Raw genomic sequence first — 21,204 nt, 5'->3', positions numbered from 1 at the left:
ACGATTTAATGGAGGATGCTCATGATTGTGGACGCTCCCAAGCGCGAGTACGCTAGATCATCAGCGAGGAAACTCTAGGGAAGTGGGTCTTCCTCCCTAGCCGACCTCCACGTTCCGTACGGTAGTTCCTGGCCCTAGTCAATGCCGTCAAGTGGATTCACCCACTAAGCATAACAAAGGGACCGTATGCCTAGATCATCCTAGCGGCTGGATTCTGTGCTTGAGAAGCGTCGGTGCTGAGGATTGGACTAGAGGGGACATAGTTCGAGCAGGACAAAACGCGTCGTTCTGGCCGAAATGTGAGCTCACTGGCCTGTTCACCTAACACATTATATGAAGCGTTCTATCGTATTACTGTTGTAGATCAACTGTGCAGGACACGATTTCACATTTCCTTGTTATTTGGGTTGAGAAGTCGCGACCACGATGAGATGCTCATAGTAATTATCGAAGACCTCCCTGCCATAGAATAATGCGTTTCACTTGGTGTTGCTTCAAGCAGGCTTACACCACAGAATCTGATGTTGCCGGATAGTCATGCATGACGCGAAACTCAGGGTTCCGACCAAGATTCTTCCGTTCTCTCCACTCGCGGTCGGCTTACAAACAGATTATGTCTGTACATGTACTTCGAAGCGGAACAGGTTTCCGTCCTAACAAAATGAATTGGCGTGCATTTCATTTTCATCTCACAGCCACCTTTGGCCATGTGCTCACAAGCCTCGCGTCAATCCGTGCCCATGTACCCGTAATTCAAAACATGCTCCCCAGGAATGGGAAAGAAGATGTTCCGCCTGTCCACGGCCAGTTTGAACGATTTCAAGACAATACGATGTGCATGTAGTTCTTGTCGCCCTGATCAATTGAATGTCTCTAGACACTGAATTTCGTGACTGCGTACTCCTCCTCTGCTGGCGAAGGTGCGAGAAAGCCTTACAGTAATTAGGGCTTCAGTAGTTAGGTGTGAGCATTTGACCCTTCTCACCCTCGCCCCTCACGCCCTGCGCCGGGCCGCGGGGCATCGTCAGCTTGAATGCACTACTTCCGTATATGGCCTCCTATACTGCGTCTTCGTGAAGATTTGGCCCGGGCCGCTCTAAGCGCCAACCAATAAAAACAAATCAAAATGACAGCATGGTACGCACCATGCCTCTTTTAGAAGATTGCAACTCAAGGGGAAAGCTACGACTATCGATTGAGACAAAACAAAGTTCTCCATAAATGTCTCGTCTCCCACAGTAAAGATCACCAATTAAAATTTGCACCAAACCTATGGGAATTGACTAGAATGTTGCATGCGTGATGGCCATCAGGCATTGCGAGGTACAGACAGTGAAGATAAATTATAATGAATATAAAGGTGTCTAGTACCTGCGATTACGATTCTTATAGATTAAGACCATCAAAGGAGAATGGTGCACAAGAGGTACACAAAAGGAAGTTAAATAGGGCTCTTTCGTAGTTACTCGGAGTTTCATGGCAAAAACCAATCATCAGACAATAAGAAGAATGGTGGTAGTCCAGCGCAGCTCCCTGCTCCATTCTGAGCCGTTATAGGCTGCAGAGTAAACCACCATGCAGTGGCATGCTCTGTGGCTCTCGACCTCGAAATAACCTTGTACTATTGCACTCATTCGAATCTAACGTTTACAATACTCAAAAGAGCACATCGCTATATCGCTACACCGCCTAATCGCGTTCCAATACGGAAAAGCAAGACGTTGGCAGCATGTGACATACAGCCAAGGCCAAGGTGAAGCGAGGAACTTCCTCAAGATCGTCTACATTAAATTTTGGTATTTGTATTGATTTATTTGAATTCGGTATCTCAACAGTACAATGTACAACTTAGGAAGATCCGAATGACACTATACATACACATAAAAGTGGGATATGAATGTACTGTTATATCAACTTATACTGTAAAACCGGAAATTCTAAAGAGTCACAAAGTCTTACGTTTTAACGACCTATTATTTTCGTTATTTGAATAAAAAGTTATCGCTAGATGTCTGTGTAAAGATGTGCATACAGATGGGTGGCCAGGTAGCCATCGTTAAACTTTCTGCACGTTTTCATGCCAAAATTACAAAAACGTTAACCTTTTTGGTCGGTAGACTTTCCGGTTTTACAGGAGGTGCTACAGCTAATCATTTTATGGATGCAGGGTAAATCTGCATGTACCTCTCTTTGTTTATCCCTATTACAGTATCTATGTGTTGCTCTCTCCTTTTTTCCTTCTACCCGCCTATGTCTGTTCAGGCGTGCACGTGCGTGCGCATTCGAGTCAATCTGTCTGACTGAAGATGCAGCTTGTGACGTCATAATGATTCTCAAACTGAGTTCCTGTTCACAAGAATGTAGTTTAGGGTCTTCTATTGATGGCGAGGCGTTGACCTTTCATTGTTTCTATAACGCGCGCAGCGCCTAACGTTGACACCTGTTCCCTGTTTGAAGTTGAGTTCTCGAAGTACCCCCGACTGAGTTCACCCCGGGCAAAAGTAAACATAAACAAAATCACCCTGTTCCAAGACGCCAGTCACGCTCAGCTAGTATCGCTTGATTACATCAAAGGCGTTTTGCTTGACGAGTTCCACATGTACAGTGCATTACTTCAATCGATGAGTCGCTTCCTCAACGAACTCATAGCCCCGTATGGGCACCGAATTTTGGTTACACGTTGAGCTCTAGGGCACTCGGAAGAGTGCACTATGGACTGCTTGGCTACCGATGCTTTAACCGAGATTGCACCAACACATTCTAAACCATGCAAGACCGAAACGCTGACAAAATTATTGGATCGTCTGTGAAACTGCAGTACTTAGTTGAGTAGCGTGACAACGATTTATAAGCAACTTAAACTTATAATAAGAGGATGAAAAGAGTGACCTGGTTGCCTGCCATGAACAAATTACAATAGAGAGAATTCCCTGATTGCCTAGAGTGCTCAACACCACAAGCAATACCACAAGGATGGAACAATACCACAAGGATGGAACAATACCACAAGGATGGAACAATACCACAAGGATGGAACAATACCACAAAGGCAGAAGAGAACCCAACTTGTACGTTTGTTTTGAAGACTGACACAGACAGGAACAAACTGAATGATCAAGCATATTGCTTTGATCTCCAGCGCGCTATGGTTCAGCACTGATAGACAGGATGACCATGTAATGCGTATAGTGATCTGCCAATGCACTGGCTCTGTGGCTGGCAGTTCACAGACAGCTCAGGTTAGAGTGAACACACACACACACACACACACACACACACACGCACACAGACTGGCAACCTCCAAATTTAGTGTTACGCAGGGCACGAGTCTGCAGATAGTGTATTAGAGGTGCACTACTGCTGCTAATGGTGTTACTGTTCAGCTAGCCCATCAAAACACTATTTCCGAGCTAACGACGGAACATCAACTCACCGAACAGCTTACAGTATTGCTAGCAGCTGCAATAAGGTGTTGGATAGGACGAGGAGTGATCCGCTGCGACATTCAGCCCTATGCCAAGGACAGGCGTCTGACTGGTGAGATGTAGCGCAGAGACCCCGACTGGCGAGTAACACGGCCAAGAGTGTGGAACAAAGCACACCATTGTAGCTGACCACATTGGTGATGGCTGCCACCACTTCATGGCACTTCCGCTGGGTCCGACCACAGCAGTCTAACTACAAGTCTAAAGAAGGAAGCTATGCGCAGCTCGGGCAGGATGCACGCCTGAGCATGCGACCCGCACGGCAATCCCATAACAAAGCATCCACGGTAGGACATGTCCTCGTTGATGTGATGTATGACTTCTGGAGTAGTCGGGCCGAGGCTGGGCAACGATCAGCCAACTGAATAGGCAACACACGGAAGGTGGGTAGGGAAAAAGGAATGCGGAGCTCGCACTACAAGTATAGCGTATCATCAACATACAACAATACAAATAGAGCATGGTGAGTCCTCCGTACCTCTGTTGTTCTGACAGGCTGTTTGTTGGCTACATGTAGCGGTACACACACGGATTACTCGCCAGTTGACAGTCTGATTCTGTTTAGTAAAACCGTGGTATTTGTTTGTCACGTCGCAGGACAGACCAGGACCCTAGCCCCAGGGATTTCACATTCTTGGACAGAATCCATTTCCAGTGCAAGTGATTTCCAGAGGCGTAGAGGTCAGACTGATGCTAGAAAAACAGTTTCTCTCCCAGGTTGACGCGTAACGGTGCTTTTAGCTGCGTTTCGACTGCGTGTCATTGGATGCAATTACACCCGAAGCGGTTGTGATAACCACTATTATACGTGATACGATATCAAATCCTTGCACTCGGCAACTTTCGTGCAGAGAAGGCAGAACTCAGCCACACGAGATCTTCAGCCCCTTAGCTCCCTTGATTGCGTGATTGCTTAGCTGTCGTAAGCTCCATGATCAGCAGTGTGAGGTTAAGTTGACTATCGTCTCATTCTTACTCATCCAGAGCTCCGACTGGCAGAGGGAGCATTCCAGCGCTACCTGAATCGCTGGAACATCCCAGGACAGGATAGCTGCGCATCTCGTCCTGTACAAATAGCCAATGGGACTCGATAGCCAAAGAGACGAGCTGAGAGGTGCCTGCAGTCCTGACGCCTTTCAGCGCAGGAGCAGGCAACCACGAGAAAGCAGCCTGCCTCGCTTGGTTAACAAGCTCTGTAGGCTGTTCAGCAACTCTTCATCTCAGCCTGCACGACACGGGAAGGCGTCTCGCAAGCGACCCTCCGCATCTCGCTCTCTTAGTGCCTCTGCCAGCCCCAAGAAAATGCCATGTCCACATCAGAGGCTGCGCAAGAGTTGCTCTGCGGATTGCAGCGACGCGTCGCGCGTCTCTCGCAAGAGCGCGCAACATATCTCGCCCCTGCAGCAAGGCATATCGAGCAGCTGTCGCGCGTCGCCAGCCATCAGCGAACACTCGAGGCTATCTGCAACCTCCTCGTCGACCTCCTCGTCATGTGGAAGCAGTGGTGGTGCTTCGGAAAGGCACATACGGTTCTCCGATGAAGCCCTGGTGAGGGATGCGTGTTCGCGAGGAGACCTGACATCACTCACATCGCTTCTCGAGGACCTGGCAGTTAAAAAGTCTGTTGATATGAGAGCGATGAGGCACAATGCTTACGGACGCACTCTCCTGCATGAAGTTGCACACCGAGGTTCCAAGCGAATGATTGAAGTTCTCCTGAGGTACGGATCAGATCCAAATGCTCCGGACAACAATGGAGATCGACCGTTGCACGCCGCCGCCCTACGAGGGAGTTACGAGATCTCGGAGTTGCTGCTCCAGTACGGTGCCAAAGTGCATTTATTCAATGCCGAGCTGCGGCTGCCCATCGACATAGCGCGAGCCAGACAGGATTATGACGTGGTGAGGCTGCTCAGTGATGCTGCTCACGCACAGGCGGCGTTCGAATGCCACCAGGCGCGGCGCGACGCGGGAATGCTCGGCCCAAGCATTGCAGAGTCTAGTAGTAGCCAATCATCGGCGGCGACACGCCAACGCTTACGAAGACCCAGCGTGGACGGGGCCATGCAAACGTTGACCAAGGCGCAGGGCGAGGGTGATAAGGACCGGATATTCCTGAGACGATTGGCCAGCGACGAACCACCACGCCACAGTCGGACAGCCCTCTCGGAACGCAGAATACCTGGCCGAGGACAGTCCCATCAACGTCACCTAATGCCGACGCGAGCATCCGGAATGGCTAAAGGCCCGGACGAGATGTATCAGCCCAGCTCGGATACTGGCTGTGGGAGACCACTCCGCTTGGAAGATGACTTTGGATTTCCTCTGCCCAGGAATAGAGTAGGCGCAGAGAAACAACACTTTGCTCATCCCGGGCTAGGCCGACATGCTCCGCTCTCGCGCTACCCGATGCCAAACCCATTGATCACAGATCTTTTCAAGGGAGAGCTGGGCAATGGTGAGTCGAAGCGCTCCACAGTACCCAGTGGCAAAGGCGAGGTAAGCAAGTATCCGTGTGAAATGACCAGTGTAGAGCTCTGACCGTGAGAACTAGGCATTAGCAACAGAACATCCCTGCCACTCATTGAGCCTTCTATTCATACTCAAATTACGGAACAACAAGGGCAATAAAAGGCTTATTTGCTACCTTGTTGCTGCGTTACATTCTCCGGGGTACTCGAAATACAGCGAACTAAACAATTATATTCAAACTATACTACAACACAATGAGCGCTGAGAGTGAGGGATAACGTTGCTGTTCAAAGAACAACCTGTTTATTCTGAAATTGTATCTGAATTTTGGATCATTAGTTCTCAGTTGTGTGTCTTACTCTTCTTAGTTGTTGAGTTTTCTCATTGCTTGTGACGTGTGTATTAACTAGCACATTTCTCTAATCAGTAAACCTTAGAAAATCACAATAATTATTACCATCTTTGATGAAACATTGAAGTACGATCATTCCCTAATCATCACTCGCGTATTGGTCTTCCAGAGTGTATCCTTTTAGCTCTACGGTCAGAATGGACTATGCGCCTCATTTACTATTACCCACAGGTTCAGCCCTGGCATTACACGTGTCGTTCATTCCATTGCGCAATGATTGATGTCCACGCGAACATCAGAGATCATTACGGTCTTATGGCTAGAATACTTTTTTAAAGCTTGAGATTGGTTTGCATTGGTCTCTAGGACAATGCAACATGCCACCCACCCTACAATTGTCTGCGCTATTGCACTGTGCCTAGGCTGGTATAGGCACCGTTTCCGCTGCGTTTGATTCTCCTAAAATAGGCGAATTAAGTAATGATCTAACGCAGTTACGCATCATTCTGTCAAATCTGTGGACAGCAACTGTTTCGCTCTGTTAGAGCTCCTCAGCACAGCTCAGCTGTCATAACACATTGAATATGATTATGATTATGTGGTACTTTTACAACTTTCTTTATTCATCCATCAAAAGAATTTCTAGCTGGTCTAGCTGATTTGACTCAGTTTTTTTGTTGAGACAGAAGGCGATCGGTAGCAAGTGGACAGGAGAAGGCCATGCACTGGAACGCCGTGCACGAAAGAAGCGCCTCATCAACACTGGTGACCTCAATTTTAAGGCATGGCATAGGAAACGTCTCCATTCACTGAGAAATCTGAACGATGATTGTCTCACACATTCGTTGTCTACACTTAAATAGAAGTCAGTTGCGCAGCCTCACTTGGGTCTCCTGAGGGTTGACAGTATGTTGATATCAAAATGTCACACAATCACACACCCACATACAGTGGCTCCTCTATGATCCGACACCATTAATTTTGTGCCACGGATATTATGCTGGATTAGGGAGGGTGCTGGATTAACAAATCTGATTTATTGCTGCAATGTACATGAAGAGGACATTTTGCCTGCTGACAATTGTGCTAGTTTATCGAGGTTGCTTGCTTATACAGTGCTGGATTAAAGAGGGACCACTTTAGTTGGAAGGTACACCTCACACCCAGTCACTGGCACTAACTACTAGCACACTGTACACGAAGTGCAGTTCCATATATGGAAGTGCAGTTCCATATCCGTTACACACAGTACACGACTGTACACAAATGGGAACCTTGACTACAGGTCAGAGTGATAAAGCCTCATGTACGGGCAACACGAATTGCACATAATCATCCTCAAAATCAGTAAACTATTTCGATTTATAACACACACACGCACACACACGCACACACACGCACACACACACACACACGCACGCACACACACACACACACACACAACACTGGTCAGAGTGCTCTACACACAACGTGTAGAGCTTCGGTTCAAACGAAAATCCAGTGGACTTTATTTTTGTTCAAATGGATTTTCGTTTGTGCATGCACAATGACTGTATAAAGGAAAATGTATGGCATGGCCGGTCCAAAATTGAACACTGATGTCTCCGGTCCTGTTTTTCTGATGCGTTGGAACCCTTGCCCCGTATGCACGAAGATACACACATTACCTGTCGAACAGTAATTATTAGAAAGTTACAGGTTTCTCAGGATTTCATCTTGGTGGCCATTGTGTGTGCTCCAGCGAGTTGGGCATGTCTTGGATATTTTTCTGTTCGATTGTGGTCCAGTGTTTGGTCAACCACAGCTTGACACACGGCATTGTACAACTAGCGTTATGTGTGTCAAAACACCAAGTGCACACAAAACCTAGGGTTCCCGCTGTTAGCCGATTCCTTAAGTACATTGTACCGTATAAATTGACAAGCCTCCAGCTATCCTGCGGGGAATTATTGTTCTGAAGCCAAAACGTATTCCCTTTGTGTACCAATCAAGTACTCCCACTGGAGGTCACTGGCACATATCCACGGTCACATGCCTCGTAGCTCAGTATATATTTCAGGATGAGAAGACCATCGGTTGCCTACCAAGTCATCTAACAGTGATTCAGAGGACCCATTGTATTCGTAAACTCGTTGATCACACGGCGACCACAACAAGCCGAGGCAGAAACACTTTCTAGTAGCTAGTTCTCCGCACGGAGGAAATTGCCACGGGCCTACGAGGAACATTGCCTCGACCCCGGTCAAAACACGCCAGTGCCCTGAAAATATCCTTGATACCAGCCGAGAGGCTTGGACTGCGTGGCTATTTTCACCAGGATTTTGTGTACAGTCGTAGAAAAGTGGAAGTCAAGGCTCGTTGTGGTGGCTTTCTGATCGCACGTCTCGCGCTGTTTGGTAGAGGTTTCTGTTTCTTTATGTTATAGTGAGTCCCAGGTGATTTTGGAGTCTCCGTCCCCGTCTACCATTCATATCTGCTGGGCGCAAGTAACTCTCAGAGATGGTTTCTTCTGTGTGCAGACTATTGGGGAAGTTGGCCATCCGTTAATACGGTAGTACCGGGTCTGTAGCAGTGACTAGATATGAGGTCGACGACAGGCTACTCCACGACACGCATATTTCAGGCTTGAGAAGGAAGTGGTGCCTTCTTGCAGGCTTGCTGTGGCGATGGTGCGAAGATGGACTTCTGGTGTGCTTGTGGATGGCAGTCGCGAGTCAGTAATACCAACGTCAACTCCACTTTCGAGAAGAAACCCAGCTTTAGGAGAAGATGAATTTTCCCTACATTGTTTCTGCACAGATCTACATGTACCTCTGAAATGGACATGTGCGAGAGCAGTTACAAATTGGGAAGGTATCAGTACTGAGCGTCGATAATGAAATTGCAGTTTTAGCTTGTTGTCTGAGTTGGGCAAATTTGAAGTGGAGGAACCAGGATTCTGCTAACTACTGATGTCGTTTGCAATGGCCTCCTTTGCAGGCTGCAAAGGGTGCTGGAGACGCACATGGATGACGTTTCGGCAACGATAAGCGCCATCCAGCTCTTTTAAATTAACCATCGATGGGTTCGGTAGAAAATTCCGATCATTTTCCAATTCGACTTATTGATCTGATGGGCTCACTATGAATTGTGTGTGTGGAGATAAATTGCAAAAGAATTTAACTAAAACACACGCGGATACACATAGTGTACAAGTTGCCGGGTCAGTGGTTTTCACCGGATGTATGAGTGTTCAGTGTTCACCACTTACCTGTGATGGTATTCAGTGCAGCGCCGTCTATTGAAAAGTTGAACGCATCGGCCCAACTGCTGACGCCTAGCAGAGATAAGGCAAGGTACCACAGGTGGAGAAAGCTGTGATGGCGCTCATGGCACTGCGCGCTACCTCTGAAGCGACACTGGTGTTGCACCATCGTCGCGATTATCATAGGCTTTACAATCTGCTGAGATCTTCGTCCCGCTGAGCCAGTCTCCTGGAGACGGAGTCAGGCCAGAGGTTGTATTCCACAAGATTGTCCTAAGCCATACCGTGCCAACTTGTCAAATCCTGGGTGATCTCTTCCCGGCAGAAAGCGTACGACTTGCCTTCTCTCAGTCACCTCATCCAGTTTCTGTGTGTCTATGCCTAGTGCAGAGAGCACTTCACCAGAGTTCTCCTAATGCCCCGATTCTGTAGATCCAATGGAACTGTGTGCGTATGACACGACACGGATCCTGTGCAAGAGTATGCGCTGAACCTTTCGCCTCGAATAACTAGCTTGGTTAGCCTTCTCCTTCGAGAACAAAGTTTCTAGTACCTCCAGATTACGTCAAGGGCAGAGCGCAATGAGGTAACACATCTTCATCACGTTTGCACCTTAGCAGAGCCATGCATGTACAGTACTCGGTATCTATCTCTGGACAGTCAGTTTCCAAATATGCACGGGGAATGCAATGCCCAAGCACCTCTAAGTGAGAAGGTCGTACACCGGAAAAATTCTTGACTTTTTAGCTCAAAGTGTGTACTAATGGTAGAGTGTCATCCGTTCGCAGCTCTCCTCGCACAGTATGGCGATGAGTTGAACGTAGCGCTCGAAAAGAAGCTGACGACATCTACACACACACACACACACACGCACGCGCGCACAGACCTTGAAATGCACACACGCACGCACACAAACACGGACACACTCACAGACGCCTGCACACGGACGCTCCCAAAACCTCACACGCACAGCGCAGGTGTGTCTGCGCCATAGCCATATTACCCGCAGAAGAGAAAAGGCCCACAGACTCAGTAGTCAGTAGTTTGCAGATCAGCAAACCGCTTGGACTGTGTCAAGTTTAGATCACGGCCATACATGTCCATGCACGAGTACAATGCCGCTCTATGCCCGCCATGCATACATCTTCCTGGGAACAGCGGCCAAAATGGTTCCGCATCATCACCGCCACACCGGCCATCATCACTGTCGACATTAGCCACCAGTAGTAGTTCCCCACTGTACCAGGCCATGTCTTTTAGCATTACCACGGCGTACACCACTGCTGAAAACCAGGGAGTAGAAAAATCACTACCCGCTATAATTATAACTACGCCTTGCAGTAGCCAATTGCTGGCGCACAGCATGCGCAGGTCAGCGCAAATGCTACCGCAATTACATGTATGTGCATGACGAGCAATCATCAAGTCGAACATACAATGATACGGTATGATCCAGAGCAGATACAGCACACTGCATTGTTTCACTTGATGTCTCATGCAAATGTGCAGGCAACGAATTCAATGGTTCAACCCGATCTCTGCATATTCCTACACGGACTGCAACAATTATTCACGAAGAGGGACGTGAAGAATAAGGACTATGTAGGTATTCTGCTCCGCATGGATAGTTGTGTCAGCATGGCTTAAAATTACTTTTTTGTGGCCACGCATCCAGCGGGACGATATTTTTGAATGTACTAATTATACTTGAAGTAATCTCAAGTGGGCGCTCATGAGCGGCACTCTGCTTGCGAGTTTTAGGTTCATTGTTTGGCCACCTTCGTTTGCTCAACACAATGGGCCAATGTCATTGATTCAAGTCACGACCATACCTGTATCACGTCTGTGCGAATGTCCAGCCTGTCTGCGCTAGCATTGCAACTCTGACACTTTTCAAGTATGAATAAGGTCTCCACAGGCATTTGCCATAATTAATGGCATACGGAAGCTCACCTGAGCGTAGACATTTTGGCTGGGATCAGCAGGGGTTTTCGTCTTTTCACACAAGCAAGCGAGTAGCGCAAGCCATCACAAAACATTACAGCTGTACCTATAGATGTAGATCGACCTAGATGCTCATGTAATTGTCAAAATAGTTTAACGTTGTATTTGTGGAATGTGTCAAGCAACAACACCATAGTACCATTCCTAAACACAGCACTGCAACCATGCCTTGTGTGCAGTAGAAATAGACAGATTTTTGCTGTCATCTCTGAATAGCAAAGTGGGATTTCCCCAAGTTAACACATGTATAGGGATTGCGTAAAATACTGCGGAAGTGTGAAATCTTGGACGTAAAGCGAAACAAACAATAGGATCACCCAGAGCAGCAAAAAAAATGCATGGACTAAAAACACATACATGTACATATGTGTAGTGGTGAGAGTCGCGGATATCTGGCAGTGTACATGTATGCGAATAAAGACTATCACACGGAGTGGGGGGGGGGGGATGCTGCTACATGTTCATGTATAGGCAGGAATCCGTTGCCATGCAACAATGGGAAGACACATCATCGCGGAAACCTCGGGAGAATGGTAACATGACTTCGCTGATGCCACCATATTCAGCGTTCCAGAAAGAAAAAGAGGAAAAAGAGAAAGAAACCAAGAACCACAAGCTACATGTATGGCAATAGTAAACAGCAAGAATATCACAGCAAGAGCAACGATCACGAGCAGTCCAGCAGCTACACTAAACATCCACAAGGCATGTACAATGTAGAGTAAAACCTGTCAATGCGACCACTCGGATAAGGCGACCACTCGGATAAGGCGACCACCTGTCCTAGAAGAACACTGAAACCAGGACCAAGGGATGCTAGTTCGAGTCAAATGGCCCTGGGTAAAGAGACCACCTGGTAACAAAGACCACTCTTTGAAGGTGCCTTGAGCGGTCGCTTTAGACAGGCTTCACTGTATGTTGCCTGGATCATCATGCTGACGGAGACGAGTGGTCGGTGCGATCGCGTCGGCGTGGTCAGGAACTGTCCTCGCCATCTTTTCAAAACTGCGGGCACATTTCTTGAACCTCGAGAGTGGCCGTGGACAGCCAACCCGAGGCTGGATTTGCAGCTTCGTGTACCTGCAAGCGTCCAGTATTGACAGTGATCGTGACGTCTCCAGCTGGTATGTTAGATGCTCTATTATTGGCGGTTGACTCACAGATACCATTCAGTACGGCTGGGATGAAGGTGTTGGCAGCACCAGCCTGATACATCACCATATCAATCTTCGTTGGTCGATAGCACTCCTCACCGCCAATCTTGAAGAACCAGCGCGTCAACCCTCCCGCAGTCAGGGTACGGATGTTGGTCGAGTAGGTTAGCTTCAGTACAGTGTGCGCATACTTCTTTCTGAACGTCATCGTTGCGATCGGCCCGTCTTTCTCGGTGTTTGCATAGCTATGTCTTGTCTGATACTTATATCCGAGAGTCCGCAGGTTGCAGCCACTGCCGAGAAACTGTAGCGTGGGTTTGTGCACACCAGAAGTCAAGATGATTAAAATAACATATCAACTATACTCGGGCACTGCATCTCGCACAATTTTGCTTCTAGTAATTTGCAGTGCGGGAAACACAACAGTCAACAGGACAACCAGATTCAATGACTATCAATTGAAAAATTCATTGGGTCTGGTCTGAACGACGGAGCTCGCCGTCCTGCCGACTGACTTGACACTAGACGAAGATGCAATCTTTCAACACTAAAGAAAAATTCCTTCTCCACTGCTTCAATTCACAACTTTACTCGTATTTTAACCAGCATGTAGATTTTTGCAAAATACTGTTGTCTGATGGTGGTCTCGTCGGCAGGAAGCGCGAGCTCCGACTTTCGGAGCAGACACTTTCTTCACAATGACCAAAAAACCCTCTCCACACCACCTGGGTCATTGACGAGAAGTTTCTCTGTCACCTAAGTAATGTTTTTAAATGAACTCGATTTGGAATACCACCGCCCTTACCGAGTAAGGCGCAGTTGTATTTGCCAACAAAATAGTGGGAGGCAACCAACCAAGGTTCCAATAATACCTTCCACTCACTTCATTTTTTACCATTTTCGTGAGATATCCATAAGCTTGAGGGAGTTGAAAACGGGGAACGTATGAAGAATGAATTGACTACGACCACTATGCGGCTCAGCCATTCACAATGGATTTCCGATCAAAGTCCTACTCAATACTGTAGCATGAGACTCATCAAGTCACAATGGATGGCGATCAAAGTCCTGCACATACGGCGACAATCTTACCTGCGTTCGGTCATTGAGCCGTTGACCGATCTGTGTCACGTTCCCCTTCAGACTCTGTAGCTCTGCCCGCGAAGCAGGCTGACCTGTACATAATCAGGAGTGGCAAGAGATGTGTCCTTTCAAATATTATCACGTGAGCTAAAGCCCCGTGAAGTGCTAGATTCAATTTCTTTAACTCGTTGCCTTTATTTTTTATACTTTATGGTCTTTGAATTATTTCACCACTCATTGCTTCATGGCACGGTCTCTACCACCTTCTGTAACATTATTGCTGTACAAACAGTATGTTCGGCCTGCGTTAGCATAATGCAATTCCGGTCTGGCACTGCCGCATGACTGCACAGCAACTTTCAGCATTGGATGTTCTGCAGGCTAAGGTATGCGCGCCTTTTTGCGGAAGAAAGCGGTTCAGTTTGACACACATGACACGAAGGAAAATCTTAATATAGCTATGTTTTCTAGAGTCTATGCAGTATAGAAGGCAACACATCTCTCTTGTCCTTATCTTCAAGTACGTTAATGTCTATCCCCACTACTTATCTAATTTTGGTATACATATCACAACCAGTGCACAACATCCCAAAAAGCTATTATTGACAAACCATGGACAGCGCTGTTCAAATCTCCTTTTCCATAAATACAGCATCCTCTAGAATTTTCTGCCCCCTAAGATCACCTCCTTGACCAGTTTAGGCGAATTTAAGCAAGAACTGCACAAACAGTTCTACGAACATTTGTTTCACTGCAGTGGAATCCCGTTGAATATGTAGTGTCACATCGTTTTCTTTGGAAGCTTATCTCTGGCACACTTTCCATCATTAAATTCTCCAGTTCTGCACGCTTACAATCATATGCTCAAGCGCAGAGCTCTGCCCTAGACTATGTCTTTTTCTCTTTCTTTGCTCACCTATTGTTCATCACTTCTTTTACAGATTTGGTATTGTGGAAAGTTTGGAAACCCCTCGATAGGCGAAAAAAGCCTTTGGGGAATCCTTTTACAATAAAAATCGTATAACAGAACGATTATGTTCGACAATTTTACGCTTTTCGGATCGTCCCGTAAAATCACATTGACAAATGACCCAAATACTTAGGCATTTCCTTGGCAATGGTGAGGGGACTACTAGCTGCCCGTAACTTTGGAGCTCGTACAGCTTCCGGATGACCGACACTTGACCGATAAATAATTGTTGTCTACGAAAACATTACCGACACGAAAAAAGTCCTAGTCGTTGCAGTCCGGTTTGTGGCGGTGTAGGGATTTAACTCCACAGCAAGTGGCCAGCCTGGTAGGCATTGGCGGATAATGCTCGAAAAGGTGGCAGATTCCGCTCGAAAAGCAGTGAAATTGGCAGAACCATACAAACCTTATTGCGGGCAATTCCTCGAATTCTGCTCCATTTCTTTATCCACATACCAAACATGCATGAACCTTACCAGAACAAGTACCGAATTCTGCAACTTTTTCTGTCGGCATTATCCGCATATGCCTACCCAATGATATAAAGGCGAATGGATGGCGCATTTAGAAAAGAAAGGATAGGAATTTGAAAATTACGAAAGAAAAAGCATCTGAAAGGGAAGTGAAGCGAGTATCAGGGGTGACAGGGGGTCAAGGAGAGCTAGAAGGCGGGCTAGTCAGAGCAACAATTAGGTAAGCAACTTGTGCTAAACTTCATGTAGGCTTACCTGATTGACAGCTGTCGCCCGTGAAGTCACTGGGACACTTGCACATGTACTCTGTTTGAGATTGGGAGAGCTCACATAGACCGCCGTTCTGACATGGCGAGTAGGTACTGCAAGGCCCAGATCTCCCCTCTGTGTACACAAATTGAACGAAGCAGAGAAGATGGCATTACATGTAGGTTAAAATGACGTAATAATCTGTGAAGGAAGGAGAGCCAAGGATTAAAATTAAAGGAAAGGACCGAAATGTTCAGGAAGAGCTGCGGGTTGTGAACTTGCATGTATGACGAGGTACTTCAGCTGACAATCATGACAATGTATTTTTGTTTGGAGATTTAACCGTGGGTATCTGCATGCAAGATACATGTTTGGAAGTGGCCGGTGTTTGGCTACAGGAGGCTCAGCGAGAGAGACTCGGCAGGTCTACATAGACTTCTTTGCTTTCCACGTTGCACTGTGGAAAGCATGGCTTACCTACACATTGTTGGATAGCGCTGGCTTCACCTTGCGTAGACTGCAACACGTAAGCAAGCACATTAACCGGGATGCCAGCGACCTGTGCCAGGGACATATTGGCGAGCAGGGCCCGCTGCTCGTACTGCGGTGCTCTGCTCGACGGAATCCCAGCCTTCAGCATGCGCTTCACCATGCAGCTGTCATACGCACCTAGCAGAGCCATTGAACAGAGAAACCGCATGACATCCATAATGTTTCTTTCAAATGTCAACATCGCAAAAATAATGAATGGCACTGTTGACTTTACTTTTCAGCTGCCAGCAGCCAACAGTGTTTGACAGGTATGAGTCTAAACATGGCTGTCAAGGCAAAGCATGGAGTACTTTTACCTGCAGTAGTTGAAAAATAACGCCTATACACTATACTTCTACACACAGTTGCTTTTCACTATTTTATTTCACATTCTCTTTCTTTATGGAGTTGTTGTTGCTGTTGATTTTGCCACTCTCTTTCGCTTCCAACCCCGGTCTTGTATTTCTCGCCGTGGTTGGCAATCACCAACTCTCTTAGCATTGGTCGGTGTTTCCACCAATGCTTGAGATGTTGAAATAAAATAATATACTATACTTTCAGAGTCAATTCCCTCAATTCAAGCCATCGCCGCTATGCCCAGAACACGTTTATAAGCGCGTTATAACATACCTTCAATCTGGCAGCTGCTTAGTATGAGAGACAGACAAACCACGATCAGGACATTGCAGACGTGAGTAGCTGAAAGAGCCATGACTGCGACACTAGGAAAACAGTAAATATGACGATTATCCGAACAAAAGAAGCAATATTGTACACTGTCGCGGACCCTCTCTCTCTCTCTCTCTCTCTCTCTCTCTCTCTCTCTCTCTCTCTCTCTCTCTCTCTCTCTCTCTCTCTCTCTTCTCTCTCTCCAAAATATCTGAACTGCTTGCTAATAGGTTCAGCGGCTTTATACCGTCCAGCACGTACATACTGACAAAGAGTTTGTAGTTCAGCAGCATAATAAACTTGCATTCAATTCAGTGAAATGAATGGTTTGTGTTCCGGCGAAGGCGACAGACACACTAAAGAAAAGATATCTGTCATCATATGGACAATCAGGGGCTGCCGGGGAGCCGATACAGATTTAGAGATTTAGAAATCTCTATTTCAAAATGGCTTTTAGGCAATAGAAGATGCAGCCGAACAAGCAATATGCTGATTCAGTGTACTGGTTGAATGCATCCCGTAAGTATATTATACCAGTCAGGGTTTGTTGGGGGAAATAACAAGATCTATACCGGGCAATGTCCAAATCCGACGGAAAAAGATTCATATCTAAGATTCCGGAATGATGTCAGCAACACCACGCACAGTTGACACTGATCTGCTTTTAAAATAACTTAATCCAGTGAGCACTATGTGAATAGGTTTGCGCAAGCTGGCAAATTGCGCAAGTTGTCATGCACATTGACAACCAGCATACGATCACATTTTTTTACGCTCATCTTATTCGATGTCTCGTGCAATTTCACAGAATGTTGTGAGGAAGAACCTGTTCATAGTATTGGCCCTGTCCAGTGTATTTCGCAACTGCCAGCTCCAAACACACAGGAAGCCTCGGGGACAGTTTGGTGCCTTCCCAGCAAGACGCTGTGGACTGACCCCCCACTGAGTATAATGCCCAAAAACATACACGAACATTGCGGGTGTCAAACCTGTCTGCGGATTGTGGACAAAGACATACTGTGTTTGTGTCTGCTAACGTAGGCGAAATAATCACGAATTTCTTTGAAGCATTCATTCAGACTGAGCAACCCCCTGCACAACGGTGACGACATTGAACAGTGTTACTCAAACTCTCCAGCAAATTTCGATAGTCTGTCAAAGAAAAAAAGGGAAAGGAGAAAGAATGTGTTTTACTCTGAGTTTCACGCACACGTTGGCGATCATCAGAGACCAGGTCAGAGTCAACAGGTCAGATTCACAACACTTCCTTTCTCCTCGTCTTGTTGTAAGCACCATGTTTTCCGGAGTATAATCTGCACTGTTTAAAAAACCACTAATTCACCCTAAAAATGAGGTTGCGGCTTATTCTGTGACGATGGTCAAATCAACAGTGATAGACAAGGTAGATGTCTATGACACCGCCCGTTTGGTTTTGCGAATTCAAATAAAAATGCACCTACCTACCTACCTACCTACTGCACCTGTATTTCGTGCCAAAAAAAACTGGTTGGGGCTGCTACTCTGGAATTGCAGTACCGGTAGTTCTTCAGTGGAGAATCGAGGAATCTAATGCACAGCATGAAGCCGTTCTGTTTGATTCTGTTAATGGTTTTCTCTCCTGGTTCACAAATTGACACACTATTTTAAATTAATAGTGCGCCAATCATAAAAGAAGAGGGCGAGTACCCACATTGGTTTTCATCATCTTCTTACTGCTTTTCTTTTATTCTCGGTGCATGAGTCCATGTGTGTGTAGATACGTGTGGTAATTGAAGTACGTGAGTATTGTGTTCGCGTGCATGTGTGTACGCTACAAAGAAAAAGAAAAATAGGGATTCATTGTTCAGGATAGTCCACTTCAATCACTGTGTGGGTGAGACTAGGCTAAATATAGCGGCGGGCAATTCATCAGCCATGCAAAGTTGCAGGCTGTTGTATGGTATAAACACAAGTAACGCATGTAAAGTAATGCATGTATAAAATTAATGTACATCGGCGTAAAAAAATGGCATGTACTAGTCATGTGCTAGAACATGTATATGTTTTTTCGTATGCTATTCTTCCTGCTGCAATCTATTTCAGGATGAAACAGTTCACAGATGCGTGGAACCCATTATTTGGGAGACATGCGACCTGTATTAGTATTATTATTATTGTTATTATCAATGCATGTATACATGTACTGTAGCGGACATGGAAATCCAGTCGATTGACCGGAGCCGGCGCCCTCAGCGCGTACAGATCGCTGCGTGCAGTGCAAAATCATGTTGATCCGATGCGGCCAGCGGGCTGCTGTGCATAAATGCATAAATGTACGTGTCGCTTGGCCACGGCTGCATGGCCAGCGCCCTGGGGCCGCTAGACGTGCGACCGGATTTCCATGTCCACAACAGTACATGTACATTTACAAGTACAAGGTATACTCGTACCTCGGTTATGCGGACCCCGAAGTTACGGGCACTTCGGTCGTACTGGGCACTCTTTGGGCAAGTTTTAGTGGATATATTACCACTCTTTTGTCTTGGTCCACAGAAGGTGGCGGCGTCCCTACGGATGCGAAAGACTCGGTCTCTAGTTGAACCTAACACGAAATGTGACTTTTGAGTGCGACTTATATTCTGAGATGTACGGTAGTGACGTCCCATACCATATCCATTGCCTTTCCCCCATCAAAATGTATGTGATTGGGAGTTACAATTCCAGACACGAAACCAGTCGTTATCACCGTTCTATGGGAATCCTGGGAGCTGCTTGATCGATGATCGAACTTCAGCAACATGATGTGTAGGTTTGTGTTCTTTTAAAAAAATATATGAAAATATAAAAATATAAAACAGCTGGTGAGCCAGACAGGTGGTAGGTTGACGCACTGCATTCCAGTCGTGTATGCGTGCTGTACATGTATGCGATGTCTCAGCGTCGTTGCAGAAGTCATGCATAACACCATTCCACATCATCCCCATTAATTACTCGAAACGTACATAAATATATTCGGAGGCAAGTCTTCACCAATCTGCGACAATTTTTTTGTATTAGGGAGGTTCCGGAGTACGATTTTTCGTGCCAAAATCCGTAGAGGCGCTACGGATTTTTTATACGTCGTTTTCGAGCAGTGAAATGTTCCGGAGTACGGAACTTATGTGTTTGCCGTCATTGCCTAGGTTACGATCGCAAACACGTCACATTCCCGCGCTATGCCTTTTTATTTTGAAAATTAGTACCGAAATCAAAACTTCCCGCGTAAAATCCATGTTTCTCGTACCAAATTTGTACGCGAAAAATCTTTCTGCACCCGATGACGCAAAATCTCCATACGAAACATGGTTCGTGTGAAAGCCAGTCCACACGGATTCTCCGTGCCGAAAAATCGTATGGAGCACGCCTGGAAAAAATCCGTAGCGCCCACACGGATTTTGACACGGAAAATCGTACCCCGGAACTTCTCTATTGTATTGTATTTTATTCTTTTACTTGCGCATTCCCAACAGACCCTATACTAAGGTCTTCTTACAGGGTGCCCAAGATGAATGAAATTGTTAAGTTTCTGGCGAAATGAATTGGGGACATGTGTATTGCCGGTACATGTATAATCACGTGATACATGTATAATCACGTGATACATGTAACACTGCATGCTGTGCGTTTCTCCTTCGCTCTTGCACTCCTTACCAGGCGAAGTCACTAAAATGATCTTGGTTACCAAAACCTTCCTCACTATTGTTCTTGTGCGTGTGTATGTATGCATGTTTGTGCACGCACCTGCGTTCATCTGTGTGTGTGTGTAGGTAGGTAGGTAGGTACATTTTTATTTGAATTCGCAGAACCAAACGGGCGGTGTCGCCCAATTACATGGAAGCGAATGGAAACAGTAAAATATTGTAGGAAATAGCCTAACATGATAGCAGGGTGTAGTACAAAGCAAAGAACGCTCAGTCAATGAATAACGTTAACGTTAGAATACAACAACGGGGAGGCGGTAAACAGCACATGACTGGTACTGTGGAGTACCGCAAACGTTCAAAAATTCCTGTAGTGTTCAGTAGTGGGTGCTACTTCTAGCAAGACAGAACGGGAGGCAGGCTTGTTTGAACTGGTGGTGCTGGGTAATACCACGCACGTCGGATGGCAGGGTGTTCCATAAAATGGACCCGCGAGCGGTTGGACGGTCGTGGCCGGCTTTGGAGGCAGATTTGGGCACTCGAAGGCCCAAGCTGCGTTGCGCGCGCGTTGTTCGAGTACTGGGATGCTCCAGAAGGGCTTGCAGTGCATTGCTTGCCCGACCATTCGAGCAACGCCAGATCATAATAAGGGTCTTTTGCTTGTGGAGCTCTTCGATGCCATACAGCTGCAGACGAGCAAGCAGAGGTTGGGCGCTTGTGCGAGGTGGCAGGCCGAATACGGCGCGTGCCGCACGGTTTTGCTGGACCTGAAGGCGGGACCGCTGGTCTTGTCGAAGGCACCCAGAGAACGCCACGGACCCGTAGAGCAAATCTGGCATCACAACGGATTTCACGTACT

At 46.6% G+C, this 21,204-nt stretch overlaps 3 protein-coding genes across 3 annotated transcripts in view; 1 reads left to right on the top strand and 2 right to left on the bottom strand.

The window, feature by feature from the left end:
• Positions 1-10,479, bottom strand: part of LOC135825995 (tyrosine-protein kinase RYK-like) — a 46,695-nt gene extending 36,216 nt beyond the window's left edge. The window contains exon 1 of the mRNA XM_065338629.1: positions 9,560-10,479. Coding sequence (XP_065194701.1) covers positions 9,560-9,737 — 178 coding nt within the window. The 5' untranslated portion in view covers positions 9,738-10,479. The remainder of the gene's footprint in view (positions 1-9,559) is intronic.
• Positions 4,097-6,914, top strand: LOC135825975 (BRCA1-associated RING domain protein 1-like). The gene has a single exon (XM_065338611.1). The coding sequence runs from the start codon at positions 4,566-4,568 to the stop codon at positions 6,024-6,026; it is 1,461 nt and encodes a 486-aa protein (XP_065194683.1). The 5' UTR covers positions 4,097-4,565; the 3' UTR covers positions 6,027-6,914.
• A 1,326-nt stretch (positions 10,480-11,805) lies between the features above and the next one.
• LOC135825742 (uncharacterized) lies at positions 11,806-16,866 on the bottom strand. The gene is made up of 5 exons (XM_065338363.1): positions 16,648-16,866; positions 15,964-16,155; positions 15,493-15,621; positions 13,804-13,886; positions 11,806-13,015 (listed from the first exon to the last, which is right to left on the bottom strand). Exons 1-5 carry the CDS (start codon positions 16,727-16,729, stop codon positions 12,557-12,559), a joined length of 945 nt encoding a protein of 314 aa, XP_065194435.1. The 5' UTR covers positions 16,730-16,866; the 3' UTR covers positions 11,806-12,556.
• Between the last annotated feature and the right edge of the window lie 4,338 nt (positions 16,867-21,204).

The sequence above is a fragment of the Sycon ciliatum genome, chromosome 10, assembly GCF_964019385.1.
Source record: "Sycon ciliatum chromosome 10, ocSycCili1.1, whole genome shotgun sequence".
Classification (NCBI taxonomy): Eukaryota; Metazoa; Porifera; class Calcarea; order Leucosolenida; family Sycettidae; genus Sycon; species Sycon ciliatum.
The sequence above is the reverse complement of the archived record's forward strand: the minus strand, read 5'-3'. Positions and strand labels throughout refer to the sequence as shown.

Bases quoted from the DNA above. Each gene is read 5' to 3' on its own strand.
- LOC135825975 (XM_065338611.1), top strand. From the start codon at position 4,566: ATGGGACTCGATAGCCAAAGAGACGAGCTGAGAGGTGCCTGCAGTCCT.
- LOC135825742 (XM_065338363.1), bottom strand. From the start codon at position 16,729: ATGGCTCTTTCAGCTACTCACGTCTGCAATGTCCTGATCGTGGTTTGT. The intron at 15,622-15,963 runs GTAAGCCATGCT...TTGTGTACACAG, and splicing joins CGCTATCCAACAATGTGTAG to AGGGGAGATCTGGGCCTTGC. The intron at 13,887-15,492 runs GTAAGCCTACAT...GATTATGTACAG, and splicing joins GGGCGACAGCTGTCAATCAG to GTCAGCCTGCTTCGCGGGCA.